The sequence below is a fragment of the Podarcis liolepis genome, assembly GCF_965112155.1.
Source record: "Podarcis liolepis genome assembly, chromosome: 1".
In the NCBI taxonomy this organism is placed as follows: Eukaryota; Metazoa; Chordata; class Lepidosauria; order Squamata; family Lacertidae; genus Podarcis; species Podarcis liolepis.
The window spans coordinates 8,170,289-8,185,248 of record NC_139554.1 but is presented as its reverse complement, the minus strand read 5'-3'; the positions used below and the strand labels follow the sequence as shown (position 1 = coordinate 8,185,248).

At 42.4% G+C, this 14,960-nt stretch overlaps 1 protein-coding gene across 1 annotated transcript; it reads left to right on the top strand.

The window, feature by feature from the left end:
• Positions 1-2,141: 2,141 nt before the first annotated feature.
• On the top strand, positions 2,142-11,404 carry LOC310714640 (potassium channel, subfamily K, member 16-like). Its single transcript, XM_083520162.1, has 6 exons — positions 2,142-2,520; positions 4,036-4,236; positions 6,089-6,209; positions 7,710-7,873; positions 8,832-8,994; positions 10,905-11,404. The coding sequence occupies exons 2-6, from the start codon at positions 4,042-4,044 to the stop codon at positions 11,069-11,071; spliced, it is 810 nt and encodes a 269-aa protein (XP_083376288.1). The 5' UTR covers positions 2,142-2,520; positions 4,036-4,041; the 3' UTR covers positions 11,072-11,404.
• Positions 11,405-14,960: the final 3,556 nt, after the last annotated feature.

Below are 14,960 nucleotides of genomic sequence, written 5' to 3'. Positions count from 1 at the left end.
CTGATTTAACCGTTTCGTCTTGTGTATTCCACTTCAGCAACAAATTATACATTCTTGACAAATTCTTAACATTGGGTTCTAACAATTCTGTTTCTAATTTTGTCAAACTGACGCAGCAAACTTTCACACCATTTTGCCCAGGTCTCATAATTGTGCCGATTTAACTTTGGGCACTCTCTAGCTTCAGAAGCTTGGAAAAACTCCATTTCAGCTATTCACTTGAGCTGTGAGTCTTTTTCACTTCAGAGACTCCTTATCTCGGCAGCCATAAATCACGAAGCTTGCTTGGTGCAGCTCCCAGACCAATTAGGCCAGCCGGACATCAAAGAGACTCTGCCGCGGCAACGAAAAGCCTCACTTTCGCTTTCCCTCCACATACCTCTCAGCAGTCCGTCGCAATCTTACTCTCCTGTAAGTGCCGTGAATCTGGGCCCATAACCTGTTGTTGGGATACTGCCAGGGAGACAAAGTCCATCATGGCCCCCAAGCCGGCTGCCGGACGATCCATCGATCTCCCGTAGATACAGTATCAGCAATTAGCGACATGAGCTTCCAGAAATAGCTTGCCACATTCCAGAGCTCATGCACACTCTATCAGCAGATAATGCACAGCAAAAGTCGCACTCAGGAGAGCATTATTTACAAGTTTTATTCAGCGTTGATCAGAACAAAAAAAACATGACTGCCTGCTTCAGTGTCTCCAGACACAGAGAGCGAAAACAAAAGACACAACAGAAACATCCTGTGAAACAGGAAATACGCAGACTCTGACTCACAAAGCCTGCTCCCTTTTAAGGTGGAACGGAAATATCCTAATAGGAACATGGGCAGCTGCCTTACACAGAGTCAGACCATTGGGACATTTGGCACATACATACATCACAGAAGGGGTGTAACTCCTCTGGTCTCACACCGCCATAGTGCTACAATATTGTGATAGGAATTTTATGGTCTTAGATATACGGTAATGTTCATAAACGTACCAACCAAGCCCGTACATAGATCAGCACAGGAAGACCGACCTGGAACCATTTTGATTCCTAAAGTGAGCAAATGTTTTCTCTGCAAGGTCAAAGTGGGAAGCCTCCCATTGTCTCTTTCCTCACAAATCCTGTCTTAAGGGCACATTTAATATATGAATAGGGTGTGAGCCTGTGACTTGGCCCAGGAACTAAGTATTTATCATTACAAAAGAATGGCCAGGCTCCCCAGGAAATCCAATCAAGTAACCTGGCAGACAGGAGATAAACAACGACAGGAGAAAAACAACATTCAAATTTCGACCGCCTTTTCTTTGATGTAGGTATGAGGTATCTGAGGGGTGGTCTTAGGTTACACCCCTTCTGTGATGTATGTATGATGTTTCTGGGGGTGGTCTTGATCTACAGGGTGGCAATTTCAAAAGTCTTTATAAGGCCTTGCACACCATTTTTTGGGGTCCCTCCTCTCTCCTGCGGGTGAGGGGAGTACCCTGTTTCAACAGATCAATAATGATCAAGCTTACTTGTTGCTTTGCTTCTCAATATTCTCTGGTTGGCCTCTGTTATTCTCTCCTACCAATAGGGAACCTATGTAAGGACTCTATATGGGCTCTTGGATACCCCATAAGGGAAAAGGGCAAATTTTGTTTACAACACCTTCCATTGTTAATGGCCCCTATTGTACTCTTGATAGCCTATGTCAGCCAGGTTGATTTCAATAAGCAGGCCCAGGAATTCCCTGTCTGGAACAGCTCTGCAGTTTATGTTTTAATCCATATCCCAATTAATCAAAATCCTAGCATTTATTCATTCCGAGGGCTTAACAATAGCATTAGCTTTGCTGATGCATCACACAATTGACTCATGTTTCGCGTGTGGTCCACCAAAACTCCTAGTTCCTTTTCGCATGTACTGCTAGTAAACCAGGTGTCCCCCATATTTGTGTATCTTGTTCTTCCTTCCTAAGTTCAGAACCAAAAATTTGTCCCTATTGAAATTCATTTTGTTAGCTGGGGCTCAATGTAGGGTTGCAAAAAAGAGGACACATTTGCCAACTTATGCTTTTAACTATGGATCGCTATGATGACATTGCTCATGAAATAGAGGTCGTGTCCTGGAAAAAGAGGACAAATGGCACCCCCAATCCTGATTCTTTCTTCTGCAGCATTAGCTACCCCTCCCAGTTTCGTGCCATCTGCCAATCTGATGAGCATTCCCATTGCTGGACGTAAAAATAGATCAAGCTTGCTCCCTGTACATTTCTAAAATATTGTGGTCTGATCTTCCTACCAGCCTCTCAGGTTGGAGGCTTTCAGCAGCACAGCAGGTACAGAGGGGGTGACCTCACAGAGGACCAGGTAAGCCAGTCCACAAAAGAGAGTAATATACACATGACCTCATAGAGTCCACGGTGTGTGTGTGTTAACTGCTCCTAACAAATAGCTACCCAGTGAAAGGGAAGCACTGAGACTCTCCCATCAGATATTGGAAGGTGAAGTGGATCATTTAAGAAGAATTGGACTCGAATGACTCTGTCAGGGTGAGTGAGGAGCCAAGCAAAGACCTCTCCCCTCCTTTCAATTCCCTCCTCCAAATGACCCCTGGGCTGGATATGGATGTGGGAAAACACATTAGCTCCACCATGACAAAACCTCCTGGTTTTCTCCCTCCATGTTTCCCAATGAACTGTATTTCTTAAAAAACCCCAAACCAAACCCAGAAAGAGAAAATGCATTTTGACATGCAGTGTCCTAACACTCCAAACGACTTTCCCGAGAAGTCATTGAAGCAGTGTTGTTTTTTCACAGTCAGTATAATCTTTTATTTCAGACACCTATACAACACATTTTTCAAAATACTCCTTTTTTCTAGTTTTTCAAGCATCATATTCACATATGGTTTTGTCATCTGAGACCTTCCTTGAAATCATTTTCTAGAGACAATTTTTTTTAACCATGTAGAAGGCAAAGTCATATTGTCCTTTTGTAAGGTTCCATGTGCTGGGTATACAATTCAAAAGGACATTTTGCACTGTAAATGTCAGATTATTCCGTACAGTTCTGTTGATAGTTTCTGTTACCATCTGCCTAAAATCTTTCAATATAGGACAATGAAAAACACATAGGTTTTGGGAAAACATTGTACTGATTGCACCTCCAACAGTTAGATACCTTGGATAGCCCTTTTTTAAACAAACGTAAAAGGGTCCAGTATATTCAAAATATTATTTTTTGTTGTATGAACCTCAATTTAAGGTCCAGAGATCCCCTGTTAAAGCAATTAAAAGAGTTTCCCACTGTGAGCTCGAAACTGAGGTTCCTAATTCTTTATTCCATCCCTCCCTCAATACCTGTATATCAAATGGTTTGCTAGTAACAGAGATTTATATTTGTTGATGGCCCTTTTTTGTTGCAATGAGAATTAATCAATCTGGAGATATTGCCATTGAGCATTTGTAGGTAATCTGTATCTGTCTCCTAAAACAGAATATATATAAAATACAGCCTCTTTGTTTATCATCTGGTCTAACATTAATATACCAAAATTCATCCACCTCTTCCTTACAACCATTTCTTGGTATGTGAGTTGGAATTCCTCTTAAGATATAAACTAGTCTAGCTATTATGTTCATTTTAAGAGCACTGACTTTCCCCCACAGAGTCAGGTTCAATGACTGCCATTTGTCGGTATCCACTGATACCTCATGATATATTTTGTTGATGTTTAATGAGGCTAATTTAGATAAATCTCATGGTATTAATATCACACTGTTGACTCATATTCAGCTTGTGGTCCACCAAGACCCCTGCATCCTGTTCACATGTACTGCTATTTAGCCATGTGTCCCCCATCTTCTATTTGTGCATCTGGTTCTTCCTGCCTAAGTACAGAACCTTCCCTGTTGATATTCATTTGGTTAGCTTGGGCCCAGCTATGGAGAGTGCCCAGCTATGGGGCTGTACGCTTGAGTCTGGGTCAAGAAAAATATGGACTTGCTGACTAAACTATAGTTGTTCTTGTGTCTGCTTCTTCTGTGGCACTCATTCTCACACAGAACAACATGCGTGTGAATAGGGTTCAGGGCACCCTACTGCTGGCTGGCTTCATGACGTACGTGGTGATGGGTTCCTTCGTCTTCGAGATTCTGGAGAATGATCACCACAAATTTGTAAAAGAGGAAATTTTTCGCCTGAAAGAGGAATTTTTTTCGAACTACCCCAATCTCAGCCCAGAAGAGGTGGATTATTTCATACAGGTAAGGCATTGCTTCAGCAAGACTGAAAGGGATGACCGTGGCATGACTCCAGAGGTTAGGAGGTCAGAAAATATATAAGGGGTGAATACAGTTTAGGAGGTGAGAACTGAGGTGGGGACAGAATCAGTGGCCAGCATAGAGCCATAAGGACTCACCCTTCCTTCTGCATGTGGAAATTTATCCCCATGGAGGATTAGGCAGATTGTTGGAGGATAAGACAAGGAATGACTACTAGACATTATGGCTGTGTTCTGCCAACACTGTTGGAGGCAGCATGGGCTTCTCCACACTGAGCTTTCCTCCACTCTTTCCAGGCATGGCCATGATTTAAAGCTCCGTGTCTGAGCACCATTTCGTTGCTCTGGGGCTTTCCTCGTGAAAACCAGCTTGTTAACGGCAATCCATTGTAAACCCAAATTGACGTTTACTCTGATTCAGCTATAAAGAGCAGGTTTTTGTTAGTATTTGTACTGTATTCGATGGGAAACATATTTTGCAAAGAATAATTTGTTGTTGTTTAGTCGTTTAATCGTGACCCCCTGGACCAGAGCACGCCAGGCACTCCTGTCTTCCACTGCATCCCGCAGTTTGGTCAGACTCATGTTTGTAGCTTCGAGAACACTGTCCAACCATCTCGTCCTCTGTCATCCCCTTCTCCTTGTGCCCTCCATCTTTCCCATCATCAGGGTCTTTTCCAGGGAGTCTTCTCTTCTCATGAGATGGCCAAAGTATTGGAGCCTCAGCTTCACGATTTGTCCTTCCAGTGAGCACTCAGGGCTGATTTCCTTAAGAATGGATATGTTTGATCTTCTTGCAGTCCATGGGACTCTCAAGAGTCTCCTCTAGCACCATAACTCAAAAGCATCAATTCTTCGGCGATCAGCCTTCTTTAAGAATAATTTAACATACGTCATATAGCAGCTGCAAAACAGGTGACTCTGTTCAAGGTCACAGGAAAGCTGAATCATTGTCTGTTTAACTGCCTTGAAAAGTGTGTTTGTGCCTTAGAACAGAGGGTGGGAGATGATGTCGTCTCACCGTTGTTTGGTTGACTGAGAATATGGAAGAGCCAATACTCCAAGTAGACTCTGTCCAGAAGAATTCATGAAGACAGCCAAGCCAAGGGGTAATAATATATGCATTGCTACAAAAGTGTGTTTTTGGAGCAAGAAGACCAAACCCTCTCTTGGACTCAAGGGAGAGAAACACTTAGTATTGAACTTGTGATATAAACAATACAGCTTGTTATACAGTTGTCATCAGGCTACTTTTCTAGGAAAAGAGGTATCGGAAGTTCCCGGAACTCACCATGAACACCTCCCTCCTTCTCCTATAATGGCAAAGGCGCCTACTTGAGAGGTGCCAGAACTGAGTTTCAGAGAGTTCCTGCTGAAAAAAAAGCCCTTGTTGCCATCCTGACAAGTCAAGACTCATCTTCAAGTCTTGTGTAAGGAGTTTACTTTATCACTAAGCTTTGAAGGTGAAACTGCTGCATCCCTCTCAACAACCCAAACACTCTCAACTAGGAAAGCTTGGTGCAAACCACAACAAGCACCCCTTGGAGTGTGGGCCTTTGCCTGGAAAGAGTGGAGGAAAAGTTGAGTGTGCATAAGCCCTATGCCTACCAGTTACTGGGGGTGACAAGTGAGGGGAGGGCTGTTGTGCTCAGGTCCTGTTTGTGGGCTTCCCATGAGCATTGGGCTGGCCCCTAGGGGAAGAACGTGCTGGACTGATCCACAAGAACGTCCCTTGTGAATGCATAGAGATTTGGTTAGCAGTATCTGGTGATAATCAGAGGAGGGGCTATTCTTATTGTTGGAATATTCAAACTGAGCCTTGCCTTTAATTGCAGAAACTGATAACAGCTATTCAGATGGGAATAGATCCAGTAGGAACCAAACCTCATGATAAACAAGGCAGCTGGAATTTCGCTAATTCTTTCTTCTTCGTGGGCACTATGTTATGCACAGTAGGTACTGTCATTTGGTTCTGGCTTCTTCACGAATATAGTATGCAGGGCATTCAACTGCTCTCAGATAAATTGTGTAAAGCTGCAGGCTTTGCTTTTGCTCCTTCATCATCCTTCACATCTCATTTTTGTCTTGCCCTTTCTGGCCAAATAAATAGTTCATTTATTGTATGCCCAACAAGACCATTCCCTCATTAGTTATTTATTCCCCACCCTTCTGGGGTCAACCTATTATTAAAACCACCCTGTGAAAAGTGGTTGGGCTAGGAAACGAGTTCAAATCCCACCTAGTGCAACTGACCCAATGCCAGTCTCCCAATGCAAATCCGTCTTTCTCAGCACAACCCTATGCATTCAGTGGAACTTGCTCCCCAATATATTTGCATAGGATTGCAACTTCTTTCCAGTAATCTACACAATACACAAGAAACCACACACCCTTTTTGTCTGGATGAATGCCTTCAATGCAGAAAACCATGCACTGAATGAGTGGGAGAACATACTCTGTTAGCACTGTTTAATCCAGAGCTTTCAAAACTTTTCATGTTGGTGACACACTTTTTATACATGCTTCAAATTGTGACACAGTAATTCACTTTTGCTAGTGAACTGGTGGTTAAACTAACCCCTCTCTAGCATTCACATGACACACTTGAACACTGCAGCCCACACACTAATGTGTCACGACACACAGTTTGGAAAGCTCTAGTGAAGCTTTCTGGTGTGAAGCACAAACAGTTGATTCAACTGTGCTAGGGATAAACTAATCTGTACTTTGAGTTCAGGCCATAAAGCTGCAGCTTCTGAGACCCAAGAAAAGGGCTTATCTGTTTCTCAGCTTTTGAACTTGAGGTATCCCAGGAGGCTTCATTTCTTGGCTCTGTCCACTTGTGAATTTGGATCAGTAGATATTATTAGTTTTCTAATTGGTTCTCTAATTATTACTGGTGCTTGGCAAAATCTTCATAGGATCTCAGCTGAAAACAACTCAGTCTGCTCCTTACAGATACATGGAGCCTGTTGCTTATTTATTGAAACTTTTCAACATACAATGCAATAAAAAACAAACCAATATAAAGAAAAAGTAAACAGGAAACAGAGAGAGAGAGAGAGAGAGAGAGAGAGAGAGAGAGAGAAATCATATTCTTAGAGCATTCTTGAAAGTCTTTAGGGACTTGGGAATTGCAACTGATTCTAGCCATGATGGTAACGAATGGAGGAACTCTGTTCTTTCCTCACTGCAGATGCCCTGGTGACTTACCTTTAGGGCTATTATGGGGTATCTGGGCACGATTGGGGTTCTTCTATCTAAGATACTCCTTCCTTGCCCTATTTCATCACCAAAGACATTTCATAATTTATCCCAAAAGAAATAAGTATTTTGTAATTCATTTTTTAATCCAATAACTGTATCACAAATTTTGAAAAATTGAAAAATCTGAAGGTAATTGGCAAATTGACAGGTGCTGATGTCCTTTTCAACTCTTTCTTAATCTTTCAACAGGCTATGGATACCTCTGTCCCCGAACGAAAGAAGGTCAGATCTTTTGTGTTATTTTTGCTCTCTTTGGAATCCCCTTCTACCTCATCTGCTTGAGCTATATTGGCTTTTTAGTCTCAGGGATCTTTGAATGGTGTACAGAGCAAGTGTATGGGAAAAAAAACAAGGTAATTCAGTTACTTTATCTAGAGATGGTTTCTAATCTAGCAGTCACAAGACTGAGGCCAACATAGACTGCTGCTGCACTCAGATCCTGTATGCAGGTTTCCTGTGGGCATCTGGTCAGCTTCGACGAGAACAAGATCCTCAACTCGATGGGCCCTTGCCTGTTCCAGCAGGGCTCTTCTCTTATCTATTATATTTCACAGCAGGAGGCCTCATTAGCTAAAGTGGTACCTCAGGTTAAGAATGGTTTTGGGTTAAGAACGGATCTCCGGAACGAATTAAGTTCGTAACCCAAGGTACCACTGTATAATTAGCTGCTTTTATATTAGGAGGAAGACAAGAATAAATTAGACATGTGCATGATGCGATCTAAATAATTGAGGAAGACAAATTTGAGCTCTGCCTTCAAACAGAAATGAGAGAAACTCATGGGTTCGTGGGTGTGAGGGTATATGCAACAACGTACAACTGAACAAAAATTGAATCGTCACCATTTTTTTCAAGGTTTAGAAAATCAAGTTTGCCATGTTAACACAGGATTACGACAGACCACGGCTTTTAGATACTTGCCTCTTTCTAAAACGAAGGTTTCTGTTTTGTTTACAGCTTGTGGTTTGTCTGGAGGAGGCACAAACAATGAGCCTGAGTTTGGACAACATGCTAAGCCAAACCATGCCTTCGTTTGTGGCCAAACCAGCCACCATCTCCTCTCCTGGAGCCTGTCTTGGAGAAATTTAAAAGGAGCTTCCTAGATTGGAAGTTACCCACACAGCAAACCAAGAGAAAAGAATGCAGGCTCCAAGTGAGAAGATGTGAGCCAAGCAATTGCATGTGAACAGAGAACTGGGTATTGTGCTCCAAATGAAGTCGAAATCCCTATGCATGGCTGAAGGTCGAGAGAACTGAGCTCTGTTGCATCAAAGCTGCTCTTTTCTTTTCTTTTTTTGCTTTATCTTTCAGAAATCAGCAAAATACATTTTCGTCTTCGTGGTTCTGGGACTTCTAATGTTTCTTATTTTGCCATCATTCTTCTTTCAATGGATGGAGGGCTGGGCTTATTATGAAGCTGTCTATTATACATTTATTACACTCAGCACCATTGGTTTTGGAGACTATCTAATAGGTAAGGCTTTCAAAATACTTTCATATTGTGAGCTTAACTGGTTTTAGAGATAAAGCTAGGTCATCTGTGGCCTCAAGGTATTAGTGGGAACCAATCTGTTCTACTGAAAAATATGAAAGCTCAGTTCAGTGACAAGTAGGGTGCCACTGGGTTCTGTTCTGGGCCTGTTGTTGTTCAACGTCTTTATAAATGCTTGGTTGAATGAATTGAGAGGATGCTTCTCAAATGTACAGCTGACACTGAACTCGGAGGGGTAGTGTCAGGGAACTGTCATCAGTGTCCGAGGGAGAGAGCAAGCTCCAAAGGGATCCCAGAGAGCGTCCCGGGAGTGGGAGAGGCAGCCCGTCTTCTGGGGAAGAGAATCAGCATAGCTCCAGTGGAGAAGGGGGGCAGATGGGGGAATCGGCGAGGCGGTCCCATGACTCCTTGCCGGGGACCAGCGGGGAGAGGAAGGGTCCTCCGCTGCCTACGCCCTCCTTGCACAGAAGGCTTCTGCGCAGGGAGAGTAGGAGGAGACTTGGCATCAAAGAGCTTCTTTGCTGGAAGAAGTTTAAGAAACGCCCACTGACGGATTCTGCCAGCGACTGAGACAGTCACGGGCGAGTGGCTGCCTGGACAGGAAAGGTTCACTCAGGCAACCCAGCCAGAGGTTGGGACAAGCTTACGCACGAGCAGCCCCTAGAATCATTACAGGTAGCTAATGCCACAGAAGACAGAATCAATTCAAAATGACCTTAACAGATTGGAGAACTGGGCACAAGCTAACAAATGCATTTCATCAGGGACAAATGTAAGGTTCTGCGCTCAGTCAAGGAGAACCAGCAGCACAAATACAGGATGGGGGACACCTGGTTTACTAGCAGTACATGTGAAAAGGATCCTAGGGGTCTTGGTGGACCACAAGCTTAAAATGAGTCAAGCGTGTGATGCAGTAGCAAAAAAAGGCTAACAGTATTCTAGGCTGCATCAACAGAAGTACAGTGTCCAGATCAAGAGAATAGTACTTCTCTATCCTGCCTTGGTCAAACCACACCTAGAATACTGTGTCCAGTTCTGGGCACCACAGTTTAAGAAAGCTGTTGACAAGTTGGAACATGTGCAGAGAAGGTCAGCCAAGATGATCAAGGGCCTTTCAGACAGAAAGAGCGGTTCGGCTGTGCAATAGACTCCCATGAGAGGTCGTGGACCCTTTCCCTGGGGGATTTTAAGCAGAGGTTGGATGGCCATCTGCCATGGATGCTTTAGCTGAGATTCCTGCATTGCAGGGGGTTGGGCTGGATGCATCAAACATGAAAGAAAGGAAAATGCTCAATATGTTTTACTGGACAGTGATTTTGCACCTTTTTCTTGGTTGAAACTGCAACTCCACCCCCATGGTTCAGCCCAGACACTGAGGTCCATCTGTGGTGGGTCCCTCACTGCAAGAAGTGAGGTTACAAGGAACCAGGAAGATGTCAAGAAGATAAAGAACGCCACAACCTTTAGAAGACATCTGAAGGCAGCCCTGTATAGGGAAGTTTGTAATGTTGTAGTTTTATAATGTTTTGATATATGCTCCGGGAGTGGCTGGGGAAACCCAGTCAGATGGGTGGGGTACAAATAAAATTATTATTATTGTTATTACTATTATTAAGCAGGAAGTTACAGGATGTGCACTGATTGGAAATTTGGTAGTGCAACCACACCAAAGCCTTTACAGGCTCAAACATCATCATGAGCCCAAACCGCCACGAATAGGCAATTATAAAGACATTGGCAGTTTCCTGTGTTCATCTTCCCACAATTCAGTGGTAGAAATGTCTTTTAAATGTATGGTGTGAATGTGAGCTAACAAAGTTTAGATAAACTGAATTGGTGAGTCCTTAAATCACCTCCCCACACATTATTGTTGCTTTTCTCTGTGTTTTCAGGGAGGAAGCATGACAGGACGTATATTCCGGGCTACCGGACGATCGCATCCTTTTGGATCGTCATGGGTCTGGCCTGGATAACTGTGTTGTTTGAACTGGTATCATCATTACTGGCACCTGTGGATCCAAAAGCAAGCTCACAAAAAGACAGTAGCGGGCAAAAATAACACTGCCCAAAAGGCGTCAGTTTGCTACATTTCCACTGGAGGAGAATTTATCTTTGCATTCTGGTGGAGACGGACATAAAAATCAGCTATACTCAAGAACCTCCCCTGAGCTCTTTATAGTTATATGGCATTGTGACATTCAACTGATTCCTTAAAAACTGGCTAGCTGGTCTATAAGTTAAAGCAATTCCTAATAAACTGTGAAATAGCTGGGTTTTCTGCATTGGATTATAATGCCTCTTCATTACAAAATATATATTGTGCTTTGATAATTATTTTAGCAACAAGGAGAGAAAGGGGGGGTCTTAACTGGATTCTCAAAACTGGAATGTGTGCAGAGGAGAAGAACCAAGATGAGCAAGGGTCTGGAAACCAAGCCTTATGAGGAGTGGTTGAAGGAGTTGGGCATTTTTATTCTGGAAAAGAGGGAACTGGGAGAGATATGAGAGCTGTCTTCAACTATCTCAAGGGCTGTCACATGGAAGAGGGAGCATGCTTGCTTTCGCCTGATCTGGAGGGAAGGACTCAAACCAATGAAAGGAGATGAAACACACCATAAGGAAGATAATCATATTTTTCTGGCTAAGGTCTCTATCACCAAAATAAATAATAATGGTGACAGGGGGCACCCTTGCCTTGTCCTTTTCATTATTTTACATTTTTCCGTAATCTTATTATTCACAATCAGCATAGTTTGTTGGTCTGAGTAAATTGTCTCCATACCTCTACCAAAAGCCTCCCTGAAGTTCATCATTTCTATCTTCTTCTTCATAAAAGCCAATTAAATATTATCAAAGGCCTTTTCTGCATCTATGAATGTTAAAGCTGCTTGTTTCTCATTCCTGACCTCTAGATAGTCTATGATATCAATGATATTTCTTATATTATCTTTCATCTGGTGGCCTGGCAAGAAATCTGCTTGATCTTGATGAATTAAGTCCACTAAAACCCTCTTCATTTGGTTAGCATGTTGGCAGATAATTTATAATTATTATTTAAAAAAGAAATTGGCCTATAATTTTTAACTAAAAGTGAGCCAGCATTTTTCTACAGAATCAATGTGATATAGGCCTCTTTTCAGAACTCTGGTGTTTCCCCAGTCACTGGTATCTCATTCATTAACTATTTAAGTGGCTGTACCAGTAGGTCCTGCAATTTTTTAATAGTACTTTGCTGACAGTCCATCTAGCCCTGGCGTTTTAACTATTTTAGCTTCTGTAATTGCCTCTTGTACCTCCTATCTCAATAATGGTGCATTTAGAAAATCTATTTTTTCTTTTGGATTTTTTTTGTTTTAAATATTCTTTAATTTTCTCTTTATTTTCAGAACTCGCTCGGTACAGTTCTGTATAATATCTTACAAATTGCCTTTGTGCATCTTTCGGATTACACTGGGCAACAATTTTTTACTTTTTGAATGTTGTCTAGATTTCTACAACTGATTTAGGGTATTTTTGCACTGCTGAATCAGGAAATGGCATCCGTTTCTCTCCATCAGGTCAGGTTTTCTGTAAACTGAATGGTGGGCATTGATAAAGGTAAGTACACGTAAATTGCATGTTGCTTCACCATTTTTCAAACTTCAGGGCTTGAACTTCTGTTTCTTGGAACTCCTGGAATGCTCAGCAGCATGGAGGTCTCTCTTCAGAGTCCAACAGTAGTTAGCCATCATGACTGTGTCCCAGCGACCCTGATACCTGGTCTCCATCTCTTTCATGTCCTGATGGAATCTCTCCCCCTGCTCGTCACTCATTGAACCCAGGTTCTCAGGAAACCGGTCCATATGTGAAAATAGGTAGTGCATCTTGACGCTCATGTTGCAGCCCAGGTTTCTGAAAGCAGTCAGCATGTTGTTGACAAGTTCTGCATAGTTTCTGGCCTTATTGTTGCCAAGAAAGTTCTTCACTACCAGAACAAATGCCTTCCACGCTTCCAGTTCCACTTCGTTCATTGAATTTCCGAACTCTGGATCTCTGATGAGCTGACGGATCTGAGGACCGTCAAAGATGCCAGCTTTCAACTTCTCCATGGTCAATCCTGGAAAAGCCTGGCACAAGTAAATGAAGCAGTCACCATCCTTGTCCAGAGCCTTGGTGAACTGCTTGATTAAGCCGAGCTTGATGTGCAGCGGTGGGAAGAGTATTCTGTCTCTGTCCACCAGAGGGTCATTGATGACGTTCCTTTCTTTGCAAGGCACCAATTCCTCCCGCACAGGCCAGTCCTTCTTCGTGTAATGCTGAACACGGTCCCTACTATCCCACATGCACAGAAAACATGGGTACTTGGTGAAGCCAGACTGTTGTCCCAACAAAAAGTTCACCATCTTCAGGTCAACACAAATAAACCACTTATGCTGATCATAACCAATTTTCTCCAGCACATACTTCACCGCTTCATAGTTCTCCTTCAGTGTACTCGAGTGAGCCAGGGGTATAGAGGCAAACTGGTTGCCGTTGTGTAGCAGAACACATTTCAGTGATCGCTTGCTGCTGTCAATGAACAGTCTCCAATCTTTGGGTTCGTACTGTGGCACTCCAAGCTTGAGCAGAAGCTGCGCAATATCTGCACAGTACACCAAGTCCTTCTCTTCCGAGAAAAAACGGAGGTACTCTTGATGCCTGTTGCTCAAGAAGCTGATGTGAGCACTGTCAGAGAGGAGGTTTTTTCCCTTCAATCTGGATGCCAACAGTTCGGCAGAGTCCTTTGACAAGCTGAGGTCGCGAACTAGATCATTCAACTCCTTTTGGGAAAATGGATGTGGAGCATCATCTTCAAGAACCACTTCTTCTTCATGTCCTTCAACACTGTAGGCATCTTCGTCACTAATGTCAGGAAGTTCTCCGAAGATAGGCACTGGAATTTCATCACAATGAGCTACAGGACGACGTGCTGATTGAAGATCAGGATACTTCGTGGGGTGGCTGCCCCATTAACTTAGTTTTGATCCCCCAACTTTATGCTTTGCTGGACCAATTTATGGGAGATTTCGAGGTTTTATGACTTCAAACTGATCCCTTTTCGACGTAATCACCCAGAACTATCGGACCTGAATACTTCTTGTCATTAAAATAATCATTTCCAATCAAAACAATTATTTGACAAGGCATTTTACCCCTACCAACTTCTTCTAAAATGCTCCACACAAGCGTACATGTGAACAAAAACGTAAAAAAAGACATGTGGCCATAGCTCAAAAACTTGACCTGATTGAGCAAAACCAATGTGATTTTTGGATTCAGTGCATCAGATTCATCCTAAATCAGCTGAAAAAACGCAGACAACAACTTTGTTGTTGACCAGTGTTATCTTTTACTTTCCCCACTACATTTAATTTATTAATTAAATTTATGCTGTTTTCTCCTTAACTGCCATGCCAGTAATTTACCTGGCTTATTAGCATATTAAAAAAAAATCTGTTTCATCCTTTTTATTTTCTATTCTATTCCTTGAATTATTATAACTGAATATTGTGTTTGTAACATATTTACTGTTTGTTTGTTTGTTTTATTTAATTTTGATGTTACAGAAAGAAAAAAAAGAAAATGAAAGAAAATGAAATACATAGATAGGCAAAAATAAATGAGTCTTTACACGAACAAAAGTCATTCCCACCCCTGTGACTACCCATCACCACGCCCCACCACTTCCCTCCATCACACCTCAACTACCACATATTTCGAGTTTGGTATAAAACATTGCAATCTTTTAAGTTTTATATTTTGATCTCTGGAAGGTGTTGCCATAATAAAGCCTGACAGAGGCTCATTGCAAAGCAGAACAGAACAAAGTGCTAAGACTAGTGTCTGTCATATTTCTGCACAGAACACTTTTCTGCAACTGGGAGTCTTCATGGTTAAATGCTACAACCTGCTGTTGAGCTCAGGTACTG